At 44.0% G+C, this 12,875-nt stretch overlaps 2 protein-coding genes and 1 pseudogene across 2 annotated transcripts; 1 reads left to right on the top strand and 2 right to left on the bottom strand.

The window, feature by feature from the left end:
- Positions 1-263: 263 nt before the first annotated feature.
- Positions 264-3,559, bottom strand: LOC125546721 (putative prolyl 4-hydroxylase 6; annotated as a pseudogene).
- Positions 3,560-3,662: 103 nt separating this feature from the next.
- On the bottom strand, positions 3,663-4,774 carry LOC125548117 (zinc finger CCCH domain-containing protein 1-like). Its single transcript, XM_048711797.2, has 2 exons — positions 4,238-4,774; positions 3,663-4,140 (listed from the first exon to the last, which is right to left on the bottom strand). The coding sequence occupies exons 1-2, from the start codon at positions 4,674-4,676 to the stop codon at positions 3,899-3,901; spliced, it is 681 nt and encodes a 226-aa protein (XP_048567754.1). The 5' UTR covers positions 4,677-4,774; the 3' UTR covers positions 3,663-3,898.
- A 7,406-nt stretch (positions 4,775-12,180) lies between these two features.
- LOC147978778 (uncharacterized) lies at positions 12,181-12,608 on the top strand. Its single transcript, XM_087514885.1, has 2 exons — positions 12,181-12,463; positions 12,574-12,608. Exons 1-2 carry the CDS (start codon positions 12,181-12,183, stop codon positions 12,606-12,608), a joined length of 318 nt encoding a protein of 105 aa, XP_087371011.1.
- The last annotated feature ends 267 nt before the right edge of the window (positions 12,609-12,875 follow it).

The following is a 12,875-nucleotide window of genomic DNA, read 5'->3' as shown; positions in this document are numbered from 1 at the left end:
CTACTTTTGAGTATTATTTCCCCTATAATGTTAGATGAGTATTCTTACGATATATATGATCATATAAGAGTCCACACACGTTAGAAATGTTCAAGCCAAAAACATCTTAGGCCCAAAATTATCCATGTACCTAGAAAGTTGCTGGAATGCAAAGATGCAGACAAGTGTGATTATGCATGCAGGCATTGTCTGACGGAACAACCTGAGGTCAGAATTAATTTTCATAACTTTATAAGAGCAGCCAATCCAATACATGTGTACTACATTTCCTGAAAACAGTAAAGGTTATCTGTCGACAGTGCACAATTTGCTGAATCATTTTCCACTTACAGCACCAATGTCTGTATTAAACAACGAAAATGCTAAGAGACATCCCTAAGGGCAATGCACGAAAACAAAAAAACAGCTCTTCCTGCAAGTGCCATAGTAGTCTGGACTTCCAATCATAAACACTGGATTCTTGTCGCATTCGCCGGCAGCAGCCCAACTGACACAGTTATCATCTTCATCGGTGCAACCATCATCCTGAGAAGGTTCTGATTTATCAATCTTGCTGGCATGCATATGTTTTATCTTTTGTGGCGAGCCATTTCTCCCCTTACTGGCAAAACATGCCTCATACTGGCTGTCCTTGTTGGCGATTCCGTCAGGCCTTGAATTGAACAGCAGAATCACGTTGCCCTTGACAGGTTTCACTGTGTAACCAGCACAATCGGAAGGTGTCCCTTCCTTGGCTTGAGTATCCTTCAGCTGCGCACATATATTATATACAGATTATTATCTCCTTTCCACTTTTCAGTCAAGGAAACTACATATCAATGTCAGTGTGACTAGTCATTCTGATAAGGACTTTTTTTAAATGATAAGGACTTCTTCTCACAATTAAGACTGTGTGATAATGTCATTACCTCGGATCCCGGGAAAACAGTTTCACCACCTTGCTTGATATCAGAAAGGTACATGAAAAATGTCACAAGCCTATTGGCACCACTGCTCGATTGAGTTTCTTCCTTGTTAGGGTCACTTTTGTTTGCTCCAAACTTCAAAATCTGCATGCTCTCCCCATGCTCTGAGACCACTAAGAATGTCAACAGCCATACATCTACTCCCTCCGTTCCTAAATATTTGTCTTTTTAGAGATTTCAAATGGACTACCACATACGGATGTATATAGACATATTTTAGAGTATAGATTCACTCATTTTGCTCCGTATGTAGTCCCTTGTTGAAATCTCTAGAAAGACAAACATTTAGAAACGGAGGGAGTAGCTAGCAAGGTTACACAGAATTACAAAAGAGTAATTGCAAGGAACAAGCAATATCTTTTGGAATAAAACTCCATAATGATATCCTATCTTCAATCTTCGAAACAACTATGTCCTTTGAAGGGAGTACAAAACATCAATTTTTAGAAGTAGAACAATCCAGGGCTTAGTAGTAGTAGACCCTAATTTGATATACCTCAATTTATAAAAGTTTAACATCTACTACTATATATCCAAAAGAATGCGCACTTTCTTCACAGATTGCAATATCAAGAAAAACAATAACTCTGACCTCATTTAGTTACATGTCTGTTTATTCACACAGGTAACACACAACTAAGCATTAACCTACAGATGATATGGTAGAGGATTGTTAAATAGAGGGATTCAAGGTCTGTTTAATTTTATTTTTCTCTGTCTACATTTTCTTCATGGTTAGAAAAGAGCCAGTCATGAAAATATCATGAAAGGAGTATGTATGCTCACCTTGCTATCAGCCAGGCGAAACAGGAGGCCTGCGTCAATATTTTTCTGGGAAATATTTGTAGCACCATCATTAACAAGTAAAGATGACCCTATCTTACTATGTGCCTGCAAGAATGAAAACATGGCCTTCAATAACATGATGCAAGTTGTTTTTTTAATAAATAACCTGAATGCAAGGACTGAGCTGTGATACGGATGATGGGATAAATTACCATAGATACTAAGTGGCCACACTCCATGCGAGAGAGAAAACCTTCATACGAGAAGACCGTAAATTAAGGTAAGAAACTTGGGATTTGTCCACATAAAAAGAAATGAGCATCTGAGTACATATGCAACTATAAGTACAGAAGATCTTTCATGCACCACACAATTTTTTTATTATAGAAAATGCACAAGAAATTCATGGTAACAAATGCTTAACTGCTAGTACAGAGGAAAATCAAATGAGATGTTGTTTAAGGGTACACATCATAATGAGATGACGAGACAAACCTGGGATGCCACGAGAGTCACTTTGATTTTGAAGGGTCAAAATCAACATGTGAGCTTGGAGTAAATGAATCATTTCTGGAGCTCAGCAATTTTGGTTGCACAATGTCCAGACCAAACCTGAAAAGGGTAATAATTGGATTGCACATTAATATCTTCCATGAAGGGAATATCATATAATTGTAATTTACTTTCGGGAACTGGGTGTCGACCGGTTGGCTAGAAGCATGTGTGCAGGTGCACGCCCAGTCTATTACCCGCGTTCGAGCCGTGTACTCCGCAGGGCACGCCTCATGGTTACTTCTAATTTTAAAAGCCACAAACATTTGGCGCGCCTTCAAGGAAAAAAGGTAATGTACTTTCTCACTATAATTGACTTAGCTCTTTCTGTAGCTGATGCTAAATTTCCATTCTACTCTCCTAAAAAAAAGCATTCTACTTCAGTGGCAATTGACAAGACTAAATTGACAATGTAAACCGTGTGATCATCAAAGTATTTCACTCAAGCTTCCAGCCAACAAGTAACCTGATGTCAGTTCGATAGAGGCACACGTGCGCGGTTGCACAGCCAGCCCAACACAAGCGTTCGACGTTCGACCTAATGTCAGTTTCTCAACTGAAAAGGCAGACATTTGGCGCGAAAGAAGCCACAGGTATTTTGCGTGTGTCCGAGAAAAGTTTGTAATACTTTCTCATTATACTTGGACTTGCCCTTTTCTGTACCTGATGTTAAACTGGCATTCTACTATGATGTTAAACTGGCATTCTACTATGTTATACTTGGACTGGCATTCTACTATACTTTCTCATCTTTCACTCAAGCTTCAGGCCAACAACCAACCTAATGTCAGTTGACCATCTCACCCATCAACACAACCAGTCTCTGCTATTGCTGAGGCAAGACTGTGATCAAGACTTCATGGGTTGTTGACCCTGCATTTACTATTGCAGAAACAAAGCTACCCACATCAACTACTGAAAAAATCAAAGCATAACTCAACAAAGATCCAATCCTAGAAACTGAATCAAAGCGGGCAGACACAGTTGATCCCGAAATAGAAAGACATCCTGGCCTTGTGGGGCCTGGTTACCCAAATCCAACCAGAGATCCTCACATGCACATCAGATGGATGAAGAGGAAGAGGAGCTTACTTGTGAGAAGAAGCCAGAGCGCAGGGCGGGGCAATCGCTAGACCTGCTGCCACAAGCACCAGCACGGCTCGTGATCCAGATCCCATGCCTCTTCTTCCCCGTCAGCTATCCAGGCCCCTGCAAATGAACAGATCCACATCTCTCTCGTCTTACTCTGGCTGCTACACAGCCTTCCCCGTCAGCTATCGAGGACTTCAATAGCCCACCGAGAACACAGACAGATGGCAACAACAGTGATAAAAAAGATGATATAATATGGGGGATAGGTAAACAAACAACGACGCTGGTTTATTCAGACGAATTACAGTACATAGGATTTGCATGCAGTACAACAGATGGAATTACACAACAGACAACACACATAAATACCATCATGGTAAAGTTATTCACTTTCAGACAAGATCAACCCGTCCCCTTTTTGTTTTGTTGCTATGTATCAGCAATGTCAACCATCTACTATATGGGTATGCGACCATGGTGGGTGGACGGCTGATCGATCGGTCTCACTCCTCCTCCTCCCCCGGCAGCAAGTCACCGTAGATCCCGCTGATCTTCCGTTGGCTCATGAGCATCAGCCTGTTGGGCTTTTTGCCCCCGTTCTCCTCGGTCATCTGGGCAAGACGATCACGCGCGGCCGGGGGAATCACCGGCGGGTACGGGTACACCCTGGCGGTGCCCGGGGCGGCGTAGCGCGGCCCTGGGGATGTCAGCACCTTCTGGTCCCCGGTGAGGCGAATCGCATGACCTGACAAGAAAATCGAGGGCATGTTTCGTGAGATCCGGACCCCATCGGCCATGCACACGTGCGCGATCTAGGTGGGTAGCTTAGGGAGCGGGCGTACCTGATGGTGCAGCATGGGGGAAGGCGCACCTGTCCCCGAAATGGCAGGTGCCCGTGTCCCTGAAGTTGAAGCACACCTTGCCGCCGCCGTTGACAACCCTGCCGCCGCCGGCGACGGCGAAGCCGCCGACAGGGGGGACCGGCTGGCGAAGCTCGGCGAGGCCGTGCGCGAAGGTGCAAACGTCCTCGTACATGCAGCGGCCGATGTCCTCGTACTTGTCGCAGAGCCTTGTCTTGAAGTACAGCTTCTCCGGCGGCGACTCCATCTCCATGCGCGGCCCCTGCCCCTGCCCCTCCCCCTCCGCGTCCACCAGCACGACCGCCTCCACTGACCGCGGCGGCCTCGCCGTCGCCGAGGACAGGACGATGACGTCCTCCCCCGAGCGGCGGGTCGGGGCGCCGTTGAAGGCGTTGGCGGCGGCGTGGCTCTCCCCCTCCATCGCTAGCTACTGGCTGGCGGACTAAACCCTAGGTTAGCGCAGCCGATTAGAAAGATTTGACTAGAGGAGTGAGGAGGAGCAGGTGTGGAGAGGGGCTGCGAGATGACATGAATTTATAGCGACGGAGGGGCTCGGTTTCTGGGGGTTGGAAGCAATTAATCGCTTCCAATCTGTCCGAGGCCTGGCGGGGGATTTTCCCAAATTAATTACGAATTTCAGTCAGTTCCTCTTTGCATTTCGCATCCGAGGATCGGGCGCGCTGTGCAGTCCGCTGCTTGGGGTGTCCCGTGGAGCATGCATGCGTGCGTGGTGGTGGTGCTCCTGCGTCGACGAGTTGGGCCTAAACGCAGAGCGAGGCTGCTAGTACTATGTGTGAGTGGATTTCGATGGCATTGGGCCCGTGTTCACAAGGCCATGTGGTGTGTCACATTGCTTTGCAAAGCACATCAGAGTGCAAGTTTCGCTAAAAAAAAGAAACAAGGAACAAACCAAGCACGGTGTGGAATCTCATTTCTGGCAAATCCAGTGAGTTTTTTTTTTACCAGAGCTAGTGACACGGTAGGGTGTTTCACCACCACCTTGGGGTACAAAGGAAAAAGGTTGCAGAGAGTGCTAAAGAAAAAATATACTACCATGGTGTAGTTGTCAAGGTATTGCAGCACACCCCAAACCGTAGAGGTAGAAGATTTGCCTTGGTCCTAGCCATCGATGCTATTTGGTTGGTTGAACAACTTAAAATAGATGATTATCTCTCTTTAAAAATATATAGATGCTACTTGGTTGGTCGAACAACATAAAATAGATGATTATCACTCTTTCGAAATATTTCAGGCGGCTATAGTAAGGATATCAAAGAAGAGTTTCCAATGGTAGCCAGCTTTAGCGGAGATACCGAATCAACCCGGTTCCGATTCGGAGACCAGCTGATGCTAAGACATGCCAAACAAGTATAATGCTAAAAGGACAGTAATAGATAATTCCATGTGACTAAATGAATCAGTTCAAAGAAGAGCTCCCAACGATAGCCAACTTTAACAAGAGATACCAAATCGACCTGATTCTGAGTCCGACTCGGAGATCGGTCATGTTGAGACCCCATCGGCCATGCACACATGCGCGATCTAGGTGGGTAGCTTTGGGAGTGGGCGTACCTGATGGTGCAGCGTGGGGGAAGGCGCACCTGTCCGCGAAATGGCAGGTGCCCGTGTCCCTGAAGTTGAAGCACACCTTGCCGCCGCCGGCGACGGTGAAGCCACCGACAGGGGGCCCGGCGGGCGAAGCTTGGCGCGGCCGTGCGCGAAGGTGCAACCATCCTCGTACATGCAGCGGTCAGTGGCCTCATACTTATCGCAGAGCCTGGTCTTGAAGTAGAGCTTCTCCGGCGGTGCATCCATCTCCATGTGCGCCCCTGCCCCTCCCCCTCTGCGTCCACCAGCACCACCGCCTCCACCGACTGCAGCGGCCTTGCCGTCGCCGAGGACAGGACGATGACGTCCTCTCCCGAGCGACGTGTCGGGGCGTCGTTGAAGGCGTTGGCGGCGCCGTGGCTCTCCCCCTCTATCGCTAGCTAGCTGTTGGCGCTGGGCTAAACCCTAGGTTAGTGCAACTGAGTAGAAAGATTTGACTGGGGAGTGAGGAGGAGCAGGTGTGGAGAGGGACGCGAGATGGACATGTATTTATAGCGAAGGAGGGGTTGGGTTTCTGGGGGTGCGCCGGCGTCCGCCGCCGGGATCGGGTTGGAAGCAATTAATCGCTTCCAGTTTGTCCTTAGCCTGGCCCCATGTTTAAAATTTGGTCGAAATCTCCCGAAATTTCGACAATTTTGAGGGCGATCGAAATTTTTGCCTTTCGTTCAAAAAAATTCGGATGGTTTGAATTTCTATGTAAAAAACAACATGGATCCGTTTTTATTAATGTGGGTTTCATTGGTGTACTGGTAGGACATATTTCTTCACATTGTTAGGACCAGAGTTCAAATCATGTTGCTAAAACATTTTGTTTATTTTTGCACCGAATATACATTTTTAGCAAAAAATATATACGGACCAACCATCAGGTTAGACATGCAACTTAGTTAACTTTTTTGCTGCCAGGGCACGGATGGAGACCGCCGAAGGGAGAATGCATCAAGATTAACACTGATGCGGGAGTCGCTATGCTCGAGCATAGAGGAGGTATTGGGGGTGTGGCCCGATCATCTTCGGCTTTTATCACAGCTTGGTGCAAACTGTGCCCAGGCATCACAGATCCTCTCGTGGCAGAGGCTACTGCGGTGCGTGAGGGTGTGGTGGTGGCAATGCTCCGTGGTTTGCGCGGGTCGAAATTGAAACGGACTGTTTGGAAGTGGTTAACCTCTGGAAAACGCGCCGGAATTCGCGCTCTGTTATAGCGCCGATACTCTTAGATATTGAGGAGCTTGTTGCTTAGTTTCTTTATTTTGACATTCATCATGTAAAGAGACATGCCAATGTCCCTGCCCACCTTTGTGCAAAACATGCATGCACAATGGAGGTGACAGAGTGTTGGATGGACTCTCCCCCGGGGTTCCTGGTCACCAGTCTTATGGCTGATGTGGCTGGTGGATCATCGTATGAATAAAAAGCTCCCAATTCCCCACAAAAAAACTATGTGCTACATACTCTTTTATTTACATGTTTAAATTTAAAATTATTTGAATTCAAACAAAATTTCAGTGATTTTTCCGAAACCATTTTCAAAATTTACAAAATTCCCGAAATCTCATCCATTTCGATGGTGAGCGAAATTTGTGCAACTTCGAAATCATAAACGCAGGCCTTGCCGCGTGATGGCTGTGCGCCGAGGATTTTGCGCAATTCATTGCAAATTTCAGTTTCAGTTCGCATTCGGCATCCGAGGATCGGGCATGTGGTGCAGTCCGCTGCTTTGGGGTGTCCCATGGAGAGCATGTGTGCACCCGGAAGGTGGTGGTGGTGGACCGGTGGTGCTGTGGTGTTTTGCCCGGAGCGCATCGAGGGCGTCGGCGAGTTGGGCCTAAACCTAAACGCGGGGCACGTGAAAGGGCGAGGGCTACTACAGGAGTGTGAGTGAACTGCGATGGCCCTGTGGTCTGTCACATTGCTTTGCAAAGCAGAGCAGAGTGCAAAGTTTTGCTAAAAAATGAAACAAGGAACAAACGAAGCAGGGTGCAGGAATCTCATTTTTGGCAAATCCACTTAGCTTTTTTTTCACCTGAGCTAGTGACATGGTAGGGTGTTTCACCACCACCTCGGGGTAGAAGGAAAAAGGTTGCAGAGAGTCTGCTAAAGGAAAAAAAAATACACTACCATGGAGTAGCTATTAAGGTATTGTAGCACCCCAGACCGTAGAGTTAGAAGATTTGCCTTGCTCCTAGCCATCGATGCTATTTGGTTGGTTGAACACCTTAAAATAGATGATTATCTTCTTTTCCAAATATTTCAGGCGGCTATAGTAAGGATATCAAAGAAGAGTTCCTCATGGCGGAAATCCAACTCGGTGGCCAGGGTCATTTGCTCCCGCTCAGAAAAAAATCAAAACAAATACAAGAAAAAAGTAAACAAAAATCCAATTTTTGTGTGATAGATAATTTGATGCGTGAGGTCCGCTTCAAATTTCAACACATTTGGACATCTGAGCAGCTCTTGGCAAAAAAGACAAATCGGGTCAGAAGTGTGTGAACAGTAAACTTTTTTACAGACCCTGAATTTGTCTTTTTTACCGAGAGCTGCTAAGATGTCCAAATGAGTTGAAATTTGGAGCCGACCTCAAACATCAAATTATCTACCACACAATTTTTTTTGGATATTTTTGAATTTTTCTAGTATTTGTTTTGATTTTATTTCTGAGCGCGGGTGCAAATGAGCCCGGGAGCAGAAACTCTGCACCCCCCATGGTAGCCAGCTTTAGCGGAGATACCGAATCAATACGGTTCCGATTCGGAGACCAGTTGATGCTAAGACATGCCAAAAAAGTAATGCTAAAAGGACAGTAATAGATAATTCCATGTGACTAAATGGAGCATTTTAAAGAAGAGCTTCCAACGATAGCCAAGTTTAACAACAGATACCAAATCTATCTGATTCCTATTCCGACTCGGAGACCAGTCATTTTGGGACATGTCCAATAAATAATGCTAAAATGATAGTAGAAGATAATTCCATGCAACTATAGTAAAGGTTTCAAAGAAGAGCTTCCCACGATAGCCAACATTAACAAGAGATGACAAATCAATCAGACTCCGATTCAGAGAACAAGTGATGCACGTGTCCAACAAGTAATGTTAAAAAGACGGTAAAATATAATCTCATGCGAATATTTGTAGCATTTGAAAGAAGTGCTTCCCATGGTAGCCAACTTTAACAAGAGATGGCAAATCAATCTAATTACAATTCCGACTCGAAGACCTATGATGTTGAGACATGTCTAATAAGTAAGTAATGCTAAAATGATAGTAGAAGATAATTTCAGGAAACTATATAGTAAATATTTCAAAGAAGAGCTTCCCATGATAGTCTGCTTTAACAAGAGATGCCAAATCAATATGATTCCGATTTCGACTCGGAGACCACTAATGTGGAGACGTGTCCAATAAGTAGCATTGAAATGGTAGTTGAAAATAATTCCAAGAAACTATAGTACATATTTCAAAGAAGAGCTTCCCACGGTAGCCAACTTTAAAAAGAGATGACAAATCAATCTGACTTATATTCGGAGAACAAGTGATGTTGAGACGTGTCCAACAGGTAATGCTAAAAGAACGGTAAAACATAATTCCATGTGACTATACGAAGGATTTCAAAGAAGAGATTCCCATGGTAGCAAGCTTTAACGAGACATATATACCAAATCAATCTAATTCCGTTTCCGACTCAGAACCAGTGATGTTGAGACATGTCTAATAAGTAAGTAATGCTAAAATGGAAGTAGAAGATTATCCCAGGGAACTATATATAGTAAATATTTCAAAGAAGAGCTTCCCAAAGTAGCCAACTTAAAAAGAGATGCCAAATCAATTTGATCCCGACTTCGACTTAGAGACCAGTGATGTTAAGATGTGTCGAATAAGTAAAGCTAAAATGACAATAGAAGATAACTCCAGAAAACTATATTAAATATTTCAAAGATGGGCTTCCCATGATAGCCAGCTTTAATAAGAGATGCCAAATCAATCCGGCTCCGATTCGAAAAACAAGTGTTGTAGAGACATGTCCAACAAGTAATGCTAAAAGTACGGTAAAAGATAATTCTATGCAACTATATGAAGCATTTCAAAGAAGGGCTTCTCATGGTAGCCAACTTTAACAAGACATGTCAAATCAATCTAATTCTTATTCCGACTCGTAGACCAATGATGTTGAGACGTGTCTAATAAGTAAGTAGTTCTAAAATGACAGTAGAGGATAATTCCAGGCAATCATAGTAAATATCTAAAAGAGCTTCCCATGGTAGCCAAGTTTAACAAGAGATGGAAAATCAATATGGTTCTGATTCCAACTCGGAGACAAATGATGTTGAGATGTGTCCAACAAGTAATGCCAAAATGACAGTAGAAAATAATTCCAAGTGACTATATATAGTAAATAATTCAAAGAAGAGCTACACAAGGTAGACAGCTTTAACAATGAGATGTCATGTCAATCTGACTCCGATTAGGAGAACAACTAATGTTGAGACGTGTCCAATAAGTAATGCTAAAAATACAATAAAATATAATTCCATGTGACTATATGAAGCATTTCCAAGAAGAGCTTCCCATGGTAGCTAGCTTTAACATGACACTAGATGACCTATTGCGCCCTATGCACGAAGACCAAGGGCGCGAAGACCAATTGAAGCCAAGAAGCCGAGCAACCTATGAAAACATGATTTATGAATGATCCACAAAGGAGAAAAAACCCAAATGCAATAAGAAGTTATGTGAACTGCTTGGAGGATGTTTTTCTTGAATTGCGTGGAAATGATTATTTTCATATTGCGTTTGTATTTGCCTTGTATTTACTAATGATAGATAATTGTGATCATTGCCTATGGATCTCCTTGGTGATATGAGCTATTTGGTTGAGCAGGTGAACTAATTCTAAAATTGTACATCGTCATTTGTTAGATAAGGGTGTAGTACATTCATTTTTCAAATTTGGCCTTTCTTCATTTCGATGCCATGAGAATAACCATGCTTTCAGATGGGGCTATTGTAGGAGATATGACCTAGAGACAGTAATAACAGTTATTTTGTATCTCCAAGTTTGTAGTGAATGTTTATGTTCCATGCTATAACTGCTATGATTCCCGAGTCTGCAATAACACGAGGCTCAGAGGGAAACTCATATGCATGTGTGGTATAATAAACGGTAAAATGTATTCCTAGTCTTGCCTCTAAACCTGGCTCAAGTATTGCATGATGATCCTGTTTTCCTGATCATGGGCATGTCTATGCTAGAAATTTTGAGGGCACAATGTTAGTAGAACACTTGTGTTGGATTGACCCAAATTGATGTTATGCTATGAGATACATTCATCACAAGTTAATGGTTAATAACACAAAGAAGTTAATGTTTGCATAATTCCTTAGACCATGAGATTATCGAATTCCTTCGTGCTTGCTTCGTGAACTTTGGGGTGTGTTAAACGTCATCTGTAAATGGGTGGCTATTTACGGCGGCTTACAGGTTCACAGAGAAGTATGACTAGAAACCAGATAGCTCAAGATTGGGAATTGCTACTCCAGCGATGGAGAGATATTCTTGGGCCCTCTCGATGTCACAGTATCCATCATCGTCTGGCCAGACACAATGTGATTTGATCACAGGGATGCCGGAACACGAAAACGAGAAAAGAGAACAAAACCGATAACGAGGTAACTTGCATAATGGACAAGTTGTTGATCCATGGGGATGCAGATAAATATCACCTCGGGTATTTGTAACATATCGTGAAGCAACGGGAATAGCACACGACAACTGGAGGTTCACTTGAATATTTCTTCGTGTGGGTATAGGGATCAATATGGGTGTCCACGACTCCGGTGTTGATCATTGATCGGAAGGTGTTCTGGTCATGTCTATACTTCACCGAACCTATAGGGTCACACGCTTAAGGGTCGTCTATCTTCTAGCTAAACCCGCGGCAGAGGCCCCGGAAGATGTACAAAATGTCTGGGCCACTAAGGATGATGATCACAACTTAGTTAAGTGCATCATGCTAGCTTGCATGAGTCCAGATCTTCAAAAATGTTTTGAATTCCATAAACCCCTTGGTATGATCCGGGAATTGGATGCTCTATACAAGGAAACCGCAAAGTCTGAATGATTTGATATCATGAAGGCTTTGATGGAATGGAAGATGGTTGAGGGTAGTTCAGTTGGTGAACACGTGGTCAAAATGATTGGCTATGCTGAAAGGCTTAAAGTCTTGGAATTTCCACTTCCACCTGGCCATATGATGGACATGTTGCTTTCTTCACCCCCCATCTTATGATGGTTTTATCTTGAACTAAAACATGACTGGGATGGAGAAGACACCGGAAGAGGTGCTCGCCATGTTGAAAGCTACAGAAGGAGGACTGCGGAAAAATCGCAAGCAAGTGTTGCTTGTGAATAAAACCGCCAGTTTCAAAAAGAAGAAAGGCAAGCCAAAGAAGGGCAAGGGCACCGGTAAGACCGGCTCCCAAAGCAACTCTATGGGCAGAGCCAAGAATGAAACTGAGTGCTTCTACTGCAAGGGCACAGGGCACTGGAAGAGAAACTGCAAGAAGTATCTCGAAGATAAGAAGTCTGGGAAAACCGGAAAAGGTATAATTATTATACAAGTTAATGTCATTGACGTTTTGCTTGCTAGCGAAAATTCTAAGTCTTGGGTATTTGATACCGGATCGGTTTCTCACATTTGCAACTCGATACAGGGACTTCAGAAGGTGCGCTGGCTAGCAAAGAATGAGGTTGTGATGCGGGTCGGGAATGGCGCTGGGATCGCCGCTCAAGCCGTCGGCAATATGCCTCTACGTCTCCCTTTGGGATTTATTTTGGAACTTAGTAACTGTTATCTTGTTCCGGCATTGTGTAGAAACATTATCTCTGGATCATGTTTAGTGCATGATGGGTATTCGTACAAGTCTGAGAACAATGGTTGTTCACTTTATTGTAAGGATATGTTTTATGGATTTGCACCCATTGTTGGGGGCCTTTTCATACTAAATCTTGAATG

Source organism: Triticum urartu, chromosome 3A (assembly GCF_056163025.1).
Source record: "Triticum urartu cultivar PI428250 chromosome 3A, HENAU_Tu73, whole genome shotgun sequence".
NCBI lineage: Eukaryota > Viridiplantae > Streptophyta > Magnoliopsida > Poales > Poaceae > Triticum > Triticum urartu.
The sequence above is the reverse complement of the archived record's forward strand: the minus strand, read 5'-3'. Positions and strand labels throughout refer to the sequence as shown.

Coding starts and splice junctions, on each gene's coding strand:
- LOC125548117 (XM_048711797.2), bottom strand. CDS start 4,676: ATGGAGGGGGAGAGCCACGCCGCCGCCAACGCCTTCAACGGCGCCCCG. Junction 4,141..4,237: donor CCCCCATGCTGCACCATCAG/GTACGCCCGCTC, acceptor TTTTCTTGTCAG/GTCATGCGATTCGCCTCACC.
- LOC147978778 (XM_087514885.1), top strand. CDS start 12,181: ATGGAGAAGACACCGGAAGAGGTGCTCGCCATGTTGAAAGCTACAGAA. Junction 12,464..12,573: donor GTCTGGGAAAACCGGAAAAG/GTATAATTATTA, acceptor AACTCGATACAG/GGACTTCAGAAGGTGCGCTG.